This window comes from Sylvia atricapilla, chromosome 3 (assembly GCF_009819655.1).
Source record: "Sylvia atricapilla isolate bSylAtr1 chromosome 3, bSylAtr1.pri, whole genome shotgun sequence".
Taxonomy (NCBI): Eukaryota; Metazoa; Chordata; class Aves; order Passeriformes; family Sylviidae; genus Sylvia; species Sylvia atricapilla.
In genome coordinates, this window is record NC_089142.1 from 111,425,087 (window position 1) to 111,444,218 (window position 19,132).

Consider the following 19,132-nt stretch of genomic DNA (forward strand, 5'->3'; position numbering starts at 1 on the left):
ACTCCAGGGTGCCTGTGGAGACAGCACTGGATACAGGAACTGGATCCACAGATGATGAGACTTATCCAGGACTTACAGCAAGCCCATGGCTCAGACTATCCATGGACTTCAGATGATGGATGTGGGTGCAGGTTCCACCACACAGTCTTAACTCAGGAGCAAATACACATCCATAAGGAAAATCACTTAAATCTTGAATTTTAGAAAGAACATTGAAAAAGCAAAGAGATTAAAACATCCTTTATAGTCAGCATGGATGTAAGCTACAGGTAGACAAGGAAAAAACAGGGTGAGAGGCCACACATTTCATCACCTTGGAACAAGATTTATCTGAATTATTATGGAGAATTTTAAAATACAGCTGATTAGATAATAGTAGTTTGAAAAAATGTATTTATTTTAAATTACCACTATAACCTTATTAATTATCATGAAGAGCCTGGTCTATAACAGACTTGTCACACAGAGCTCTCAAGTGTTCCAGTTCTGTAGTTACGTATTTTTGGTGGGATTACAAACAGTAGAACATAAATTTATTATTATTTTTCATCTAAAATATGACTCACAGTGTAAAGATTAGGTACCATCTGGTTGTATGTAACAAGGCTCATTGTGCACAAATAACACCACCAGCACTTCTAAGCTTTTATCTGTCTTTCAAAGCTGCAGTGAACTAGATATTGGCATTTTAGACACAAAATGTTGACATTCATGGTGTAAGATGTCTAACACAGCAATCAGGAATTCTTACTTGGTGGGAACAGGGAGCATTCATGTTTATCCCTAGTACAGAAAAGCATCCCAATGCTCTTGTGAAATTTGACGTAGGCACAGAAAATAGCATGCAGCAGAAATGTCAGGGTTTTGTGCTTAGTGAGGTTCCCTCCTGTTAGTATCTAGTGTTGAAATCCGAGAAGTCAAGCTTGGAAATCTCCTTTTCATTGGAAAAATTTGTTTTATCGATGCGGGAACTTGGGCTTCCAACTTTGCTCAGCCAGGATTTCCTGCAGGAAAAATAAGAGAGGTTTGGCAGATAAGGAACTGCACATGTGGAGGTTGTTCTATGTCATGCCTTCACATACTTTTACTTTTTAAAGAGCCATAAAAAGCATCTTTCAATATGGAAATTGCCCCAGATCTGTTCTTTTCTGTTTTCCCTCCCTTTTCCCTTTAAAAGCAAACCACACTCTTTAAAGGTATCAGTGTTTCCAGGGGATTTACACAATATTACATAAAAACACAGCTGACAAAAAGGCTAAAGCAGATTTACTGCAATGATCCCTTCTAAATACTATTAATAGCCTTCCAATAGGTATAATTACCTTTGCAGATTCAATAGTGTGCTTTTAGCAAGGACCTACAAATCACTTATAACTGAAAAGTGACAGGAAAGCAGAATCTCAACAGCCAGTTTGCTCCTTGCTGGCAACTAAAAGAATGGGGACTGGAAAGGAATGAGTTCAAAACCAGCAAAAAGGCATCAACTATGCCAGAGCAATACTGATTTATAATAAATACTGAATGTTATATTGGATAACTGGATACCCAAACACTGGAAATGCAGCAGGTAAGTGCCTGCACAGAGGTTTATTTACAAAAAATACTTGGCCAGTATTTTTGGTTGTACTAAACTCCCAGAAGTAGAAAAAAAAAAGTATTTTATTGTACCATATTGAAGGAGAAATATATTTCCACACAAATAATTTTTGGAAGTTAGTATAGATATTTAACTGATTACTATTAAAAAGAAATATTCACCTAAATTCTTACTTGAAAATAGTAGGAGCTGTCTTATTAAGAGTTATGCTAATTAATCCTCTGCAGAATCACACTGAGCATTGTAAACTGCAATATTCTAGCAGTGAGACCTAATTTTGATGTCTTTATAAGAATCATGCACAGAAATTACTTACCTTGAGGCAGTATACCAGTATATCACATCTGAGATGTAGAAACACAACTTGCTAGAGACCCTACATGCAAGATTTTTTAAAAAAGCAGTTCCTGACACCAGAAAACACTGCATAACATCTCAAGGGGCTTCACTGACTACCAGAGACAAATAATTTCCCATGAATCATGTAAGCCCCTCACAGACTGGTCTTATCACTGGCATGGGCAGTTCTAAGCTTGTATTCAATGTGACTTGAACAATAAAACAGAGCCCCTGTATGGAAAAACTTCCTACAAAACAGCAACCAGGCCCAGGTATCTCATCTTCCAAGTGTGACTTGCTTTATTTTAGCATAGAGAAATTAAAGTATCTGTCAGATGTTTCCACTTCTTCACACCTCCTGTTCTTTGCTGCATGCTGTGAACAACCTCCTTTCCTTAGATGAAGCCTTTCCAGTAAGGAACATAACACAGGAATAAGAGTCCAGCAGTAAAACAAGAGAACACAGCTTCCCAGTTCTGCTGGAAGCCTCAAGGCAGAGGGGACGTTTCAAAAGAAGGAAACAAGCCTACAGACATACCAGTCCCTTTTGTTTCATAGCCAGAAAAAAAAAAACCTGAAAATGGTTCTTGTTTATTTACCAGGAAAGTCTCTAATAGTGAGACGTCCTTGGGTGAGAAGAAAGAACATGTACTTGAAATACTGAATTAATATCCTAAAAATAGTAGGAATTTCTTTTTAAGTAATGTGATGGTTTGTTCGCTATTTCCTTTTTTCTTCCCATTTTGAAGGTGAGCTTATCCTGGACAAAACCAAAGGGAACATATTCCTTGTCCAGCCTTCAGATCAAAAATTCATCCCTGGGTGCTTCCATCTCCCAAGTTCTGCTGGGTGAAGAAATAACTACAAACTCTGCCCAGAGCAAACAATCAATTCTCAGTTACACATACTCTCTTTCACATGAATAAGGATGAAGCACAAATTATGAAAATCCAATTATAGCAACCCAGCTCCATAGAAACTCTTCACAGGATGTGTGTGTTATTCCTTATTTAATGCAGGAGGAAGGGGAAGAGGCAATACCTGGGAGCTGCACAACTTTGGGGCTCAGCTCTGCATCAAGGGGACTTTCCTCAGCCATCTCCCTCTCTGCTCAAGTGACAGCCCAGTCACCAGCACTATGAAGAAGCACATTTTTTACAAGCTCAGAAAGCAGAAAAATCAGTATTTCCTAGAAGTTAAATGTCATCTCCAATCTCATCACTACCAGGGGTATTTTTAAAAATGGTTTTAACTTAGGAGTATCCAGATCAACAATGAAGAAAAGATTCTGCCCTCTCCTCTTGCTTCACTCAGCCTTCTCAATCCCCATTCACCTCAGATCTCTTCATGTGTAGATGAGCTACAATTACTTGCATTTGGAGTCTTAGCTTGTCATTTATGTTAAAATCCATGTTAAAATCCACTGCTCCTTCCCACTTCTCCTCAGGAGTGCAAAGACTCCCTCCCCCTCGCTCATCTGAAGCAAATGAGGACATTGCTGAGAGGACACCACACAGCTTACTCTTGTTTTAAAGGATTTATTCCCCAAGTGACTGCTCCAATGAATCCAGAAAAGAGCTAACCTCTAAATAGACATTTCTGACCATTTCATGGAACAGTTTGGGTTGGGAGGGGCCTTAAAACCCATCCAGTGCCACCTCCTGCCATGGGCAGGGACACCTTCCACTATCTCTAAGCCTCATCCAACCTGGCTTTGGACACTTCCAGAGATGGGGCTGTCACAGCTTCTCTTGCAACATGTGCCAGTGCCTCACCACTCTCCACCCCAATATCCCACCCAACCCTGCCCTCTATCAGTTTGAAGCCACTTCCCCTTGTCCTGTCACTCCATTCCCTTGTAAACATTTCCTCGTGAACCAAAGCACTGCATGCCCATGAAGTCACTCTTGGCCATGCTCTGATCCCACTGAATTGTGGATCATCATGGATTTCTGAGTTACCTCCCTGTCCAGGGGAGAAGCCAGTGCTCCTGAAACAGCTTTCCAACCAAAGCACACAGCTTCCCTATCCCCATGTTCATGGGGGATACTCCTTGGAGCCGAAAACAATCGGATCTGTCACTCCTTGCCTTCTCTCCTTTCATTAGCTAAAACAAACCTTGCTAAAAGACACTGCCCTGACACCCAGTCAACAGAGTCCTTTCCACTCCCTACATTCTGGGAAAACAACATCCAAAGAGCTGAGTTTGCACCATCCTAGTTTATATCTTTGTGGAAGCAGCCTAGCTGTGCACAGTATTTCAAGAAGGAAAACACTCCTACCTGTTAACTTAGCAGAATGGAGCATGGCCAGGTATCTGGAGAGCTCCATGGAAAAGCTATTTAAGGAATTGCATCACTGTAACACAGGATAATCACAGAATCCAAGGTTGGGAAAGAACTTCCAGACAGATTTCAACCTCTTACCAGACACCATCTTGTCAACTAAACCACAGAACTAAGTGCCATCATTAATAAGTAACACTGGCACAGCCCTAAAACTCACAGTGCTTGAAATACTACAATAACCGAGTAACTTTCTGATATACTGAATAGTATTTATTTTTTAACTCCAATCCCTGCTACAAAACAGATCTCTCCAAAATAAACAGCTTGCTTGGCATTATTCTCTGAAGTATTTCCTTATAATATGAAAATTACTCCTGCAATAGTTTGTTTTTTGCATGCAAAAAGACAAACTTTTATCCTGATACTGAAGAAGTGTACAGTCTGTGGTGCTAGGAAAGGACCTGGAAATGCCCTCCAGCATTAATACATGAGGAACTAGGCACAGGATAGGAATATGTTCCTCTCTCTTCACCTCAAGCACAGTGTCACTCAAGCGGAAGAGGAGAAACCTTTGCTTTTATTTAGAGGATGAGAAAATAATGGCACTGGCTTGTTTACACTTTATTTCCCTTTGTTTAGAATCAAATGCTGCAGAGAATGTTAATTTTTGAAGATTATATTTACATCTGTGGCAGCATATAGACAAGGCTTTCAAATATTTATAAAATCCCTCCAAAATATTGTTGCCTTCTGCAACAGCACTGTCCAATTTTCATAAATCCTGATATTTCTATATTTGCAAAAGAAATGTGGAATTCTCTGTCATGGCTGTCTGGCTTCTGAGCTTTTGGGAAAAACTTTAGTCACAGTTTTCAAGCTTTGCTCTGTAATCTTTAGGGCCAGGAACATTTACTCAAAAACATTTGTGTTTATAAAGCCCAATTCATCTGCATAAAAACACCTCCCACCTTTCCCTCCTCAGCTTACTGCAGATCCATTCCTATTGTCCCTACACCTCTGCTCCTCCTACCAGGAAAACAAGTAATTGTAAAAAAAAATTTATAGGGTTTCTTGTTGTGAAAAAGTAGCAGGAAGGATAAAAAAGCCTGGCCAAAAAAAAAAAAAAAAAAAAATGGTTAGGAATACTGGGATTTGAGAACAAGGAAAAGTGCAAGGGAGGGGAATTTTAACCCCATTATTAGGATGGCCCCACCAGAGCCAAGCCAAGTGAGAGGCCACTCCAGAGGATTAAAGCAAGAAAGCAAAAGCAGCAGGATTGAAGGATACAGACCAACCAGTGGGTGGCTGGAAATGAAGGGACCTGCTGAGGCGTGGGCATGGTGGCCCAGAATAGAGCTGCAGTCTGGAGGTGTGTGGGAGCCTGGCTGCTCCGTGCATCCCAACAGCAGGAATGCCTCGGCCCAGTGGGTATTTAACACAAGGTCTGGAAGTGTTTTAGGAAGGAGAGAAAGGTAGTTAATCAAAACTGCTGTTGGTTTCTGTTTTTAAACACAGCTGGCAGATGAATGTTGTTAATTTGTTTATATTTCTTCCTTCCCTGCTGCACTCAGGGGCAGCATTTCCCTTGGGAATCCACAATGAGCTTTTCCTCAAAGTGTATTGGAAAGGATGTCAACAGCAAGGGCAGATTATCAGGATCTGAGATTTTACAGATATCATGGGATATGGCCCTGAGTAAGCCTCAAATACACATTTTGGTGGTGAATTTCTATTTATAAACTCGAGAAAAGTGACTTATGTGTTGTGGAGGTTTAACATTTGCCAAATTTGTTTGCTAACTGAGAGATAGGATTTGGGGAGAAAAAGGCAAAAGCAGGCTCAGCTTAGAAGCAGGAACAGATAGATTTTATTAACATAGACTAAAGAGAAAAAAAAAAAAAACCACACAAAAAAAACCCAACACAAATTAATTTCTAAAACCAACCCTCTCACTACAAACTGATTATTTTCTACCAACAATGCAAAGAGGCAAAACTCAGAACTCCAGGTCAGTACCACTTATAAAACAGTCTTTCATTCAGTCTTTGAGAGAGAGAGAAGTTACTCCTGTGGTTTGGTAACTTCCACACAAAAGCAGCCTGCCCAGAGAATCTGCATTTGTAGAGCTGTCCCATATCACGTAGCCTTTCTCATGACTACCTCTGGGCCATGGATTTCACAAACTGGGGTGGTACCTTTTAAAAATGACCTGTTTAAAAAAAAACCCAAAGGATCTTTTTTCAACTCAAGGAACAGAGCTAGTCTTCTCACTTCTTCACTGGCAGAGGGCTTCTTCTCACCTCTCTCTGTTCAATGTCTCACAGGGGCACAAAAATGTTTACTCAGTTTGTCACAGATTTCTTTGCTCAAATCCATAAATCATCTCCCCAATTTATATTGTCCATGATTTAAAAGAATTTCCAATTACCAAAATCCACAGGAGATTTTCAGCCTGAACCAAGGCAACTCATCATGTCTACCACTTAAAAGTCACTCTTCCTTCAGTGTTTCTATAATATTTCTATATTGTCCCTCCACGTGTCTCCAACTTGGCCTTTCTTTTCATCTCTGAGAGGGGTTAGGGTTTAAAGTCTCAATCTGTGTCAGGAAAGAGTCAAAGAAGAGTTAAAGCCTGCCCAGCCTGTGGTGGTCAGGTGATCTCTGTGCAGCAGCTGCAAATGTTCCAAAGCCATGCCCTGGGGAGGATGGAGGGGAGGCTGATGGGTACCTTGTTTTCCATCTCTCTGTGGATCTGACAGCTCCAGCTGCTGGCAGCTGGTCTGTGTAAGGCCCAGCGTAGAATGGAGGAGGGAGAGATCCCATCCTCCCCATGGGCCAGGGCTGCCAGCAGCCAGGGGTGCCCAGGGCATGGTCCTGCCACGACCGGCCCCGATCCCTGCCACAGCCCCAGACACACGGCCAGCCCTGTCCTACTGCAGCTCCAGGGACCTGGAGACCCTGTGACACTGCAGCTCCAGGGACCCGGACACCCTCTGGAATTGCAGAGACCTGGACACCCTGTGGAGCTGCAGCTCCAGAGCCCCGGAGACCCTGTGGAACTGCAGCTCCAGAGCCCAGGACACCCTGTGGAACTGCAGAGACCTGGACACCCTGTGGAACTGCAGCTCCAGAACCCAGGACACCCTGTGGAACTGCAGAGACCCAGAGACCTGGACACCCTGTGGAACTGCAGCTCCAGGGACCCGGAGACCATGTGGAACTGCAGCTCCAGGGACCCGGAGACCATGTGGAACTGCAGCTCCAGGGACCCGGAGACCATGTGGAACTGCAGCTCCTGGAGTCCTGGACACCCTGTGGAGCTGCAGCTCCAGAGACCTGGACACTCTGTGGAGCTGCAGCTCCAGAGCCCCGGAGACCCTGTGGAGCTGCAGCTCGAGCCCTGGACACCCTGTAGAACTGCAGCTCCTGGAGTCCTGAACACCCTGTGGAACTGTCCAGAGCCCTGGGTACCCTGTGGAACTGCAGCTCCAGAGACCTGGACACCCTGTGGAACTGCAGAGACTCAGAGACCTGGACACCCTGTGGAACTGCAGAGACTCAGAGACCTGGACACCCTGTGGAACTGCAGCCCGGCTCCTCTGGGGCAGCAGCTCTGAGTCCCGGCCATCTCCGGTCTCCCTGGGAGCATCCAGGGCTAAGCCAGGATCTCCTCAGCTGCCCACATGTTCCCTGCTCGCCAGACGAGAGAAAGAGGAAGTCTCCAACTCAGCTTCAGCTTTATATGGGTGTTACCAAAAGTCACTTTCCATTCTCTGACTGGTCAGAACTACGTGTGAAATCCAAAACCTGCCCCTCTATAGGTCCCTGTTCTTTCTATAGAATCTCAAAGTCCTAGCAGACTTCAACTTCATAGGTGTTTCAACCTATGACATGTGTTAACCATCACATTCTGTACGGGATGGGCAAGGCTTTTTTAATGTCAAAGTGATCATGGCCAGTTTGCATCAGTAGAGCATTTGGCTCTATGTACCTCAAATTTACTCTGACACTGATATCCAATCTATGTTAAATGTCCTCACTTATTACTTTGAAGAGAAGGAATTATCCCACAATGATAGAAACCAAGCCTGGAGTTGTTTTGTTTTTGTCATATACAATGCCAAGATCTGTTGTGCATTTTCCTGCTAATCATTGTGGTAATCTTCAAGGAGGATTTAATCATTTCAACATGAGATCATAAGTATATTTTTATTAAAACTTATCAGTATACCTCTTTGTTTAGGCCTTGTTAGGCAAGTCACTTTTGGCTTCTTTCAGAGATCTTATCAGAAAAACAGCAGCAACACTGCAGTCATTTGTTTCAAAGTAAAGGAGTGAAAAGTAAACCCAAATTCAGCCATTCCAGTAACTCAAACAAAGCTTTTATGTCCACAGTGACTTAGAGAAAAGTAGGAGACAAAGGGAACTTCCAGTTAAGCTTGTGTCCTTACAGTCCAGTAAACATCCCAGGAAGTCAGCAGCAGCCAAAAGGCGCATTGTGTTTTCTCCCTGGAACCTGTCTGCCCCTACAGGGACACTTGGCTCCCCAGGCCAACTGGGAATTTTGCTAACCCCACCCACTGTGCAGAAAGCCATTCAAGGTTCTCTGCCATTCCACATTTATTAAACCCAAAGCCACAAGAAGAAGCTTAAATGAGGAGTTACTGTTGCTGTTGGGGCACCAGCAAAAGAAAAGCCCTTTCTGAAGCTCAGCACCCATCACCCGCATTAGACTGAACAAGGAGTAAAGGACTTCAGCCTCTGACCAACTTCACCCAGCAAAATGTTAATTAAACCCTTACACTGGCCGTTTCAGAGCCATAATGAATCATCACACTTGACCAGCTCACCTTTACTTCAAACCCATGTCCTTACACAGCCTGGCAGAAATCCAAGAGCCACAAGTCCAGCTGACCAACACAGTCAGGAATTTGAAAGACAACACTTCCCTCTTCTGCAGTCCCAAGGCTCAGCCGGACACAAAAGCTGCAAGGAACAGCACCGACATTTCCACACTTGCTGCATCTCCTCAGAGAAGACACTTACACTGAAGAATAATTTATTATTATGCAAGAACTAAAAATAATGCCAGGCCAAACCAGAGTGAATTCCTTCAAGCACCACTGGGATTCTATTTGCCTCGTAAGTCTCCCTTACTTCACAAATGTCTGCATAGTTAAAGGACTGGGGGAAAAAAGTTAGAAGGTTCACTGGGAAGTTGCCATTTCCAATTACAAAAGTCTTAAAGGAAAGTAAAAACACTTTAAAAGCATCCCTTTGTAGAGCTCTGAGCAAGTCTGAAGGGCAATATTTACCATTTCCAGTGTTGCAGTGACTGCATATCAATTTAGCTTTTCTTAGAATGCCTCTGTCAGAATATTTCACAAGCTAACAAGGTTGGCCTACAACTAAGAACTCTGGGTTTCTTTTTATCCTTAGTTTGCAAAAGAGTTTTGAATTTTTTTTTTTTTGTCGAGCATTCAGACAGCTCAGCTCTATTTTCCCCCCAATTATATACTATGTGACCTCATTTGTTAATTTAAATTGCACACTTTCCAAGGAAGAAGTTACACCCCCCCTCTTAACCTCCCATCTCCAACTGCTTTTTTTAAAGCAACTGAGATATAACACAGTAGACATCTCAGAATATAAGAGCAACAAGAAAATGTTTTAAATAGGTAACACTAGAGAGCACAAGTGCTCAGGAAAACACCAAGTGGATTCCACTAGCTAATAGCCTGCTTAAATTTAATAAGCTGAGAAAACTTGAGCCTTATCAAGACTTATTTTCATAATGCTCTATTTTTTTTTTTTGGTATTACAGATATAACTCCAACAAGCAGAAGGTAAAAAATTAACATAGGGATGTTGCAGGGATTCTGCTCTTGATTTGACAAGAGCTCCTTGTGGTTTCCAGCACACCAGAGCACAGGGGTGCATCCAGTAGGGTACGTTTACAAGGCAGGGAACACTGCACCTGTCATCCACAGGATGCAAATGCAATATTCCCTGAGAAGCAGAGCAAGGACTAGGATATGTATTATTTATTGTTTCCATCATATACCCCCCAAGACCCTCTGTCGGCTCTGCCTTGAGACAAAGTTCCAGACACAACAGCCTGAGGCAGGATGGGATGTGCCAGGCTGTCCCTTAGAGACCATATGGAAGCAAACACCTCTTTCCACACTTCCACAGCCCAAGGAATCATATTCCACCTATGACTGAAAAATAATTTTCATTCTTCAACACATTGTTTCATTATCGTGTTTTTCTTATGACTTCATCTGTATTCAAAACACCATTTCTGGCAGACCGAATCTCAAGTTCATTTTTCCTTGGCTTTCCAAGTTCCATGAAGTTATCCTTTTACTCTCTGCAGGCAGGTATTAAACACCTCACCCTAATGAAGCCATTCAAGCCAAACCACTCCAGCAGGAGAGATGCTGGATAGATCAGCTGAGATATCAAATATAAGCCAAACATAATTCAGCCAAAGCTACCTGATTTCCTCAAACTTTACATTGCAACATCTCAAATTGTTGGACTTTATACTTCCTATTAATATTAAAAAACCAGATAGAACAGACTTTTTCACCACAGCATGCCAAGGGCAAAGCCCATCTTGGAGTCCATGGATTGTCACTATGGATATATTCACTGAGGAAAAACACACTTAAAGCTCCCAGCTATTTAAGGAAGCTATCAGAGCATGAAGAAGTATTCCAGTTCAATATTTCTTTGTGTAAAAAAATTGTTAAACAAGGCTTTTAATATGTACTGAAATGAGATCTGATATGTGTTCTTGCTGTTCAGTGATGTACTACATTGTGCTTTTATTAAATCTCATTTTCAGAGTATTTACCTAAAAACATTTTCCTGTTTATCTGGAACAGTGATAGAATGAATTAATCAAAAAATAGATTTGTTTGAATTGTTGTTCCTATAAAATGAACCCAGACTGCAAATCCCAAAATCTCAGCTTCTCAAGGCAGCTCTGGAATTTCCTACTTTAGGTTACCATTTACAGAAAACAAACCAGATTAATTTTATTATCATTGAGGGTAACTGGCTTCACCTTTCCTCTTCTCATGGGTTTGGACATTTTCCTGCTCTTTCCAAATCTGCCCATTAACAGTACACGATTCTGGCAGTGAGAGCTTCAGACTTCAAAAAATCAGAATAACACCAGAATTCTACTAAAGGCAGTATCTTATTTTTACTAAAGCCAGCACTTATTAGGGACAGGGAGAAACAACTGATGTCTGCTTTTACAAAATTTAAACAAAGAACTACAGCTACAGGAAAAAAAATCAAAATCAAAAGAAACCATCTTCAGAAGACAATTTCATTCTATTTAAGTATTCCCAAATGGGTCTTGTTAACAACTATTTATAAGTACCTGGTCCTGCAAAAAATTGAATTTTGTTGTTTATGCCTCATGATTCCTTAATATACAGCAGGTTTTGCTATTCTGCGAGATGCTTGGTAAGAAGATAATTATTGGCAAAGCATAAATGTGTTCCTAAACTCCATCTTCCTGGTTTTTTCATTTTTCCTTCAAGCTTTGGGGGCTGCCAAGAAGTATCAAACATCTCATTTGTTTTCTGTAATTTATACCGTTTACTTTTTTGCTCTTCCCCTCTTTTTTTAAGTTTTCTTCTGCTTGGACAGACCTGTTCCTGATGGCTTTCCCATGGAGTCTGGCTGCTACAGTGTGGTGTTGTGTGATTTAGGAGTGGAGCTGGAGCCTGGATCCCAAGAAGCCTCTCCAGTGGAAAGGCCACTTGGGGAAGCTCAGGTGATGCAGCCAAGCTCACACATCCACACACGCCACGTGGCTGGCACAGCTAGGAGAGGCACAAGGCCTTGACATCACTTCTGGCAGGTTTATTTCCAGGAGCCCAAGGGAAACCCAGAGTCAAGGGGCAGATCAGCCACTTGTGCCCACTTAAGTGTGGGGTCCAGAGCCAATGACCTTGAGGTGTGGGGGCAGAGCCAAGGGCAGTAAGGTCAGTATCCCACAGGGAGAGCAGGGCCGGGGACCGGTCCCGTAACAAACGGAGACACACCGAGGAGAGCAGAAACCAAAGGGCCAGGGGCATTAGAGGGGGGAGGAACCAGGTGTGTGTGTACAGAGCACCACTGGGAAGTGCCCTCTGTCAGGCTGGGCAGGTCACTATGGTCTGTCCTGCCAAGGCCAGACCCTGGGTATTATGTTGAGGGGCTGCAGGGACTCCACACTGCAGGAGCTACATGGGTTGGGATGTGAATTCAGAATTATAAAAAAAACCCTCAACTCATTTCACAGTCAGCTTGGAGTTCCTTGGTGCTTCCAGTTTTCCAAAGGCAGGGAGCTGAAACCCTCACACTGAAGACACAGAGGCATTCCTAGAATAAAACCTCCCAAAAGGCAAGCTCTGTCTCTCTGATTTTGCTCATGGTTTATTTGAGCATTTCTAAGTATACAGAGAATAAAAGATGTTTTCAGTTTTTGGCAACACCAAGACCTTCGAAGCAAAAGAACAAAAGTAATAATTTATAGGAGGAATTATGCAAACTTCCAAACATTAGCAGTGTATGATTGGGGGAGCTGCTGCAAAATAATAATTTCAAGAAATTCATGTCAGAACAGCTCAGGTCATCATGCTTTTTATAAAAACAAGCTGCCTGGCTGTCCAGAAAAAACAGTCCAAACACTACATAAATCATATCAGTTAAATATGAACTTCACAACACTACACTGAAATTCAGGACAGAGCATGTATGGGATGAAGAGAGTGGCTAGACCATAGATCTGCCTCCAGATAAAGGCACCAAAAGCCGCCAGGAATTCCCACTCTGAGATAAGGAGTTTTACAAATATTTATTACGATATGACAGATTTTACCACTAAACAGATGTAACTGAGATCAGGAAGGAGCTCAAGAGCACATCACCTCTGTGAGTCACATTCCAGGCTCTCAGACTGGGGAGCAGTACAGGGAGGAATCACTGGAAGTCCTTCCAAAGGCACAGAAACATAATTTCATCCTTTATAATCTCAACAAGCAGGAATAATTGCCATTTCATTCAGCGCAGCACTAAGACACGAGTGCAGAGTCAGTCCCATTTCTTACAGGCTGAATCCTTGTCCTGTGTTTGGAGAAATCAGTGGCTGCTTATTCTGGTGGAATTTTCATCACAAACACATGCAAAGTCATCTGAAGCAGCATAACTGCTACTACCGTGTAAATAGACGCTACTGAGGGCAAATCTGCATTTATATCTAGAGTAAAAAATATATAAAAAGCTAATCTTGACTGTGACAACTCCACACAGAATATATTCTCAACCACATACAGGTTTCCAATTCCAAAGACATTAATTTTAAAACAAGCCATCCCTCAAACTCTTGGATACCAATCACCAGAGAACATTTCTCTTGGACAGACATACTCAATTATTTAGGCAAACCAAACTCCACCAGGAGACTAGAAACCCTGGCACTGGGAAGTCAACAGATGTCAGAACCCAGTCAGCAAGGACTTCTAGGAATTCATTAGCCAGTGAACACCTGTAATGCTGATTCCAAGCATTAACCACACATGATGCCATAACCAACCTAATACAGAGCTGCTGCATCAGTTTCTTTGCAGTCAAGGGCATTTGGCCATAGAACTTGACAAATTATTAAATAAATGTTTTAAATTACATCAATCACTTTCCTGCCCTTGTATGAAATTCTGTGTGTGGACTGTGGAGCCCAGATAAAGAATCTTGCATTACAAGTTGAGAATTCCCACATGAAACTTGGCTCCCCAGCTCCTTTGCTACAGGACAAACAGCACGAGAGGTATTAGCAAGGTGCCTGCAAGTAAAGAAAAGCATCTGTACCACAGAACAACTTTCCCCCATAATATAAAGGAGCAAAAAGGGTTTTTATTGAATTAAAATATCAGTTTTGGCTTTAAACTTAGTACAGGACATCACAGGCTTGCCTACATATTTATTTGTTAACTGAAACAACGGAAATGAGTTCAGCAAATATTGACAGATCTTCTACTATCGTGATGTAAATCTTTCTGTTCCTTCATTCTCCTTTGACTTCATGAGAGAAACAACCTTCTCCCCTTTATGTCATATTGTTTATTTATCCCGATATTGCTACAGTATGTATAAAAAATACCTTGACGTTTCCTTAATTTTGAACCCTCTCAAATAGATAAAAACTCCACATTTCAGCTTTAAATCATTATTTTCACCCCATTTTTAAGTGTTGGACATTTTTAATCACTTACCTTTCCCAATACTGGAAGACAAAGCCCCAAAATTCAGAAGTATTGATGGGTGCATTTCTTAAGGGTCCTTTATCTTCAAGCTGTATGTTAAGAATCAGTTCAGTGACCACCTAGGAAACCTTACCACTACAACAATTTTCTGCTCTGGATATTAATTTATAAATATTTTTAAGCCAAGAGTCTGATCTCCTACAAATGCATCCAAACAATTGGTAATATAACTAACTCAAGGATTAAGTCTACCAGCTTGAGAAATCTGGGCTGAGCTTCTCAGACAAAGAAATCCAGCAGGAACTTCAAGGGGCAACACCTCCAGCTAAAAGCAACACAATTACAGTTGAGGTCCAGAATATTTCATTAAATATTAATAGCTCCTGCTTTGCCTTGCTCCTGCAGCAGCAAAAGGATAAACACAGACAGAAAAACCTGCTCAGCTTATCAAGTTGTAGGTGCTGGTTAAATGAAACTTTGACTCCTCTGCTTGTGTTTAGAGATCAAGAACGAGCACTCTGAATTGCTGGAGCAGTTTTTCTCTAAACCCCTCACAGCACTCACAGATCCAAAATGCTGGATGGCTCCCAAGGATTGGTAATGGGGGTTTCCAATTCTTTCACAAAACAGATCACTGATTTCATTAGGAAAAGACACACATTTTTTCCAGATATACAACTGATACATGGCTGGGGTGACCAGCAAACACAACTTGACCAAACCCTGAAGCAACAGGGCAGAAAATAAAACCTCTTTATGCCACCTAAACACATTTACAACCCTTGCAAGACTAATTAGAAAACAAACAGGGAGAACCCTAAGGAGAACAAATTACCAGGACAGAAAACTACACATAAACAATTCAGGCCTTTATCTGCATGTATAATTTTAACACAATTACATTTACCACGAGCACACAGGACAAAAATGGTCGTGTGGCTGCAGCTTTAACATGAACCATAAGTAGCTCAAAGCTGCCACATTTAAACAGAGCAGACACACAACTCTGATGGAAACCTGGCTGAACAGCAGATCCAAGCAGAGACACTAAACGGGATGCAGGGAACACTTAATTCAGAATAAGGAGTAGCTTTCCCATTCAGTTTTATGTGAATAAATCTTTTTGTTTCTCTCATTTTTGTCTCTTTAACACTCTTACAAATCAAGGCTTCCTTGCCATATCTACAGTCTGTTGCACACCTTAGGCACCAGCTGTATGTTCCCAGCACTCTGCTGCTTGGTGGCACAATGTTGACCTAGGAACTCAGCAAAATGAACAGATGAAACCTACAAAATTGGTTTAGAGCAGAATTAAATGCGGCAAAGAGAAAGTATGAACAAGACCAGTGCACCTAAATCTGCACAGATCAAGGCAGAGCAACAGCTCTCCACAACACCCGAGCTCACATCCTCTGGTTTTATGCTTGAAATAGTTACAATGTGCATCAACACTGGCAAAACTGGAATCTCAGAGTGGCTCAGGTGAAAAGGGATTACAGTGGCTCAGTCCCACCATCCCAGAGCACACGACACAGGATTGTATCCAACTGGTTCTGGAACACCTCCAGAGGGGGAAACTCCACAGCCTCTCTGGGCAAACTGTTCCAAAAAGCTCTTCCTCCTGTCCAGGTGGAATCAGTTCCTGCCTGCTTGTCTTGTGCCATGCCTGGGCCCCCCGGAACAGAGCCTGGTGCCTGGACACAGGGACACCCAGGGCTGAGGGCCCCTCTGGAGGCTGAACAGCCCCAGCTCCCGCAGCCTTTCCTGGGCAGGGAGATGCTCCAGGCCCCTCCTCATGTCTGCAGCCATCACCAGCCCCATTCCAGGAGCTCCCTGTGCCTCCCATCCTGATGATCCCAGGACTGGACTCAGCACTCCAGATGTGCCTCCAAGGGCTGGCAAGAGGGGCAGGACTCCCTCCCTGACCTTCTGGGAATGCTCTTCCAGTGCATCCCAGGTCCCATCACCCTTCCTGGCCCCCACAGCACTGCTGATCAGGTGTGCACTAGGATCCCCGGGTCCTTCTCCACAGTGCTGATTTCCAGCAGGTTGGCAGGAAAAGTCTATGGAGAGTGAGGGCACCACCCCACACCTCCTGAGGAGTTTCTTGGCTGCTGAGGAGTCTGTAGGAGGCAGAGACAGAACAGCTCCAGTATGTGAGGGGACACCAAGTGACAGGTGACAAGGACCACCAGGCTTTCCTTTTGATCCCCATCCTCATACATGGAGGAGAATCAAAGAACTGGGTACACTTTCCACTCCTGTGCTTCTATAAAAATCATTTTGTAGGCTGCTCCAAAGCAACAGAGCTCAAAGCTAGGGACTTTTATGTAAAACGTGATAAAGAGGACCTAAATCTGTTCCATGAAGTTACTATGCAACATTCAAACTGCACCCTTTCCTGATATGTTTTTAAAATAAATCCAGTTTCAAAGAAAATTCCAGGTCCCAAGCAATTACTTATTACTTACAGTTCTTCAGCGCACTTCAGTTAATCCTGGGAGAGATTGCGTTTGCTAAGGAATGCAAAACATTTCCCTTATGGCAAAATTCTTTCAGACAAGGAAACTCTTGCTGGCTAGAGAATACAAATCATCCCAGCCCATCAAAAGGATTTTTTGTAAAGCAAATTACTCTTCATTAATTATTACTTGATATGCATTCACCACTTTTAGCAGCTGTTTCACACAAATTTATGTCTCTTGAACTGATATTCAACTCTATGAAATAACACAAAATAAATGAGGCATAACTGTGAAGGTCACCTTCTCCCATACACCTTTTCAGGAACCTCCAGTCAAAAATTCAGGACTTAACTAAACCCTTCAAAAATCCCAAATTAGACATTTTTCTTGTTCTGGAAGTTCAAAAGCATTTTGAGCTACAAAGTGGGACTGGGCACCAAAAAGCCTTTTAATATTTTAGAACCAAAAAAACTCCCAATAATTAAAAAGTTAAAGTTGATTGAGTTAAAGAAATTCAGGCTTGTCTGACTCTTCATCAACAATCAATTTCATAATGAAGAAGCACAAACTCCTCAAGCCTCTGCATATTTAAAATTCTTATATAACTTTCTTTTAACAAGCCATGATGCTCTATCTGGCTTCTCTGTTTTACTGCCATGTAGAATACATTCTTTCCCTTTTAAAACTGATTCCTAAAAAATATAGTTCTCCGAATGACCAGAAGTTCTAGCCAGTTTGGTTCTTCAATGATCTTTAGAATTTTTAATCTATTAAAGAAAATCCTGGAAAACTGCATTAATATGGCACTCCAAAAATTAAAAAATAATAAAGTATAGGATTAGAGCATAACATAAGACATCACCTCTGTTCATCCTCCACAAAGACAAATAAAAGTATGTTTTAAACACTGCTTGATTAGGAAAAAAAAAAAAAGGCTTTTATCCTCTGGGGCCTCTCAGAAGAGATCACAGAACTGGAGTTGTAACTCAAGGTAAGAGGTTAATTTAATGAGGAGTTATATATTAAAAAGCAGTTAATAACAACTGTTAGTTGCTCTGTGACAAGAGACTTCCACATAACTCACTGAATTCTGCATTTCTGCAGAAATTAGTTCCATTTATTCCTAAACAATTCATTGGAGCACTGGCTCTCCAATGGCAAGGTGGGGAATGCTTTTGTAAATAAAGATCTTATTTCAACCAAATCCTGCAAGAATGATGTTTGAAAAGAGAGAAAGATTAAGAAATAAGCACTGGAACAAGATTTTCTACATTGGCTGAAGTTTTATTTTCCATTAAACTGCCAACTAGCTTTACTGAAATAAGTTATTTTAATTACATTTGAATACCCCAAAACTGCTGATTTATTTGCAAAAGAAAATCAGTATTTCAACTCATCCCTTTTCTCCTGGCATTGATTCCCCTGCTAAGCAGATGGAAAGCAGCATTTTAGTAGGGGAGTTGCTGAGAGAAATATCTAGAAGGCACAAAATAGTAACTTCCACATATGCAAGCAGATTGACATCTAGTGTAAAAACACTGAACTACAAAGCCACATCAACAAGGATTAAAATATTTTTTTAAATGACAAAAGAGTCAAATCCTCCAAATACAAGTACTTTTTTTTTTTTTTTTTTTTTTTGTAATAGCTACACAGAGCCAAAAACATCGTACCAGTGACTGAGGAAATGCAGCTTCCAGCAGAGGAGAAATGAGATGTCAGTAGTGAATCAGAACAGCAAATAAGAAAAATCAGAAATAAGGTGTGTCAGGGAGAACAAGGGAGAGGAGCACAGGCCCAGCTGGCCAAGGAGAAGCCTCTTCCATCTCTGCATAAGATGAAGTGAAAAACTAGTGACAAAGAATGCTTGCATAATTTAACTTTAGAATTTATGACTGAAAAATCTTGGATACTCCCATTTCTGTGTTGCAGGCCCAGAGACCGATGAAGAGAGGTGTAAATAGTCTCTTATCAACTTTTCTTTAACATAATGAATAAGGAAATAAAGTTCATATGCTGTAGAAAAGATAAATAAAAGGTGTTTCAAAGTCATTCCACTGAAGATTGACCCCTTCCATCAGCATAATGATCCTAGAATTCAGTGTATAAAATATCTTTGGGCAAAGATGTTCTCATTCCTTTCAAAGGGATGCTTTTCAAAGAAACCTCAAGAAT

The 19,132-nt window shown here is 41.7% G+C and overlaps 1 protein-coding gene across 1 annotated transcript in view; it reads right to left on the reverse strand.

Annotated features, from left to right (window-relative positions):
• Positions 1 to 225: 225 nt before the first annotated feature.
• The window catches only part of ACYP2 (acylphosphatase 2), a 35,400-nt gene continuing 16,493 nt past the window's right edge, over positions 226 to 19,132 (reverse strand). Inside the window, exon 4 of the mRNA XM_066316620.1 lies at positions 226 to 1,004. Within this exon, the coding sequence (XP_066172717.1) occupies positions 890 to 1,004 (115 nt within the window). The 3' untranslated portion in view covers positions 226 to 889. The remainder of the gene's footprint in view (positions 1,005 to 19,132) is intronic.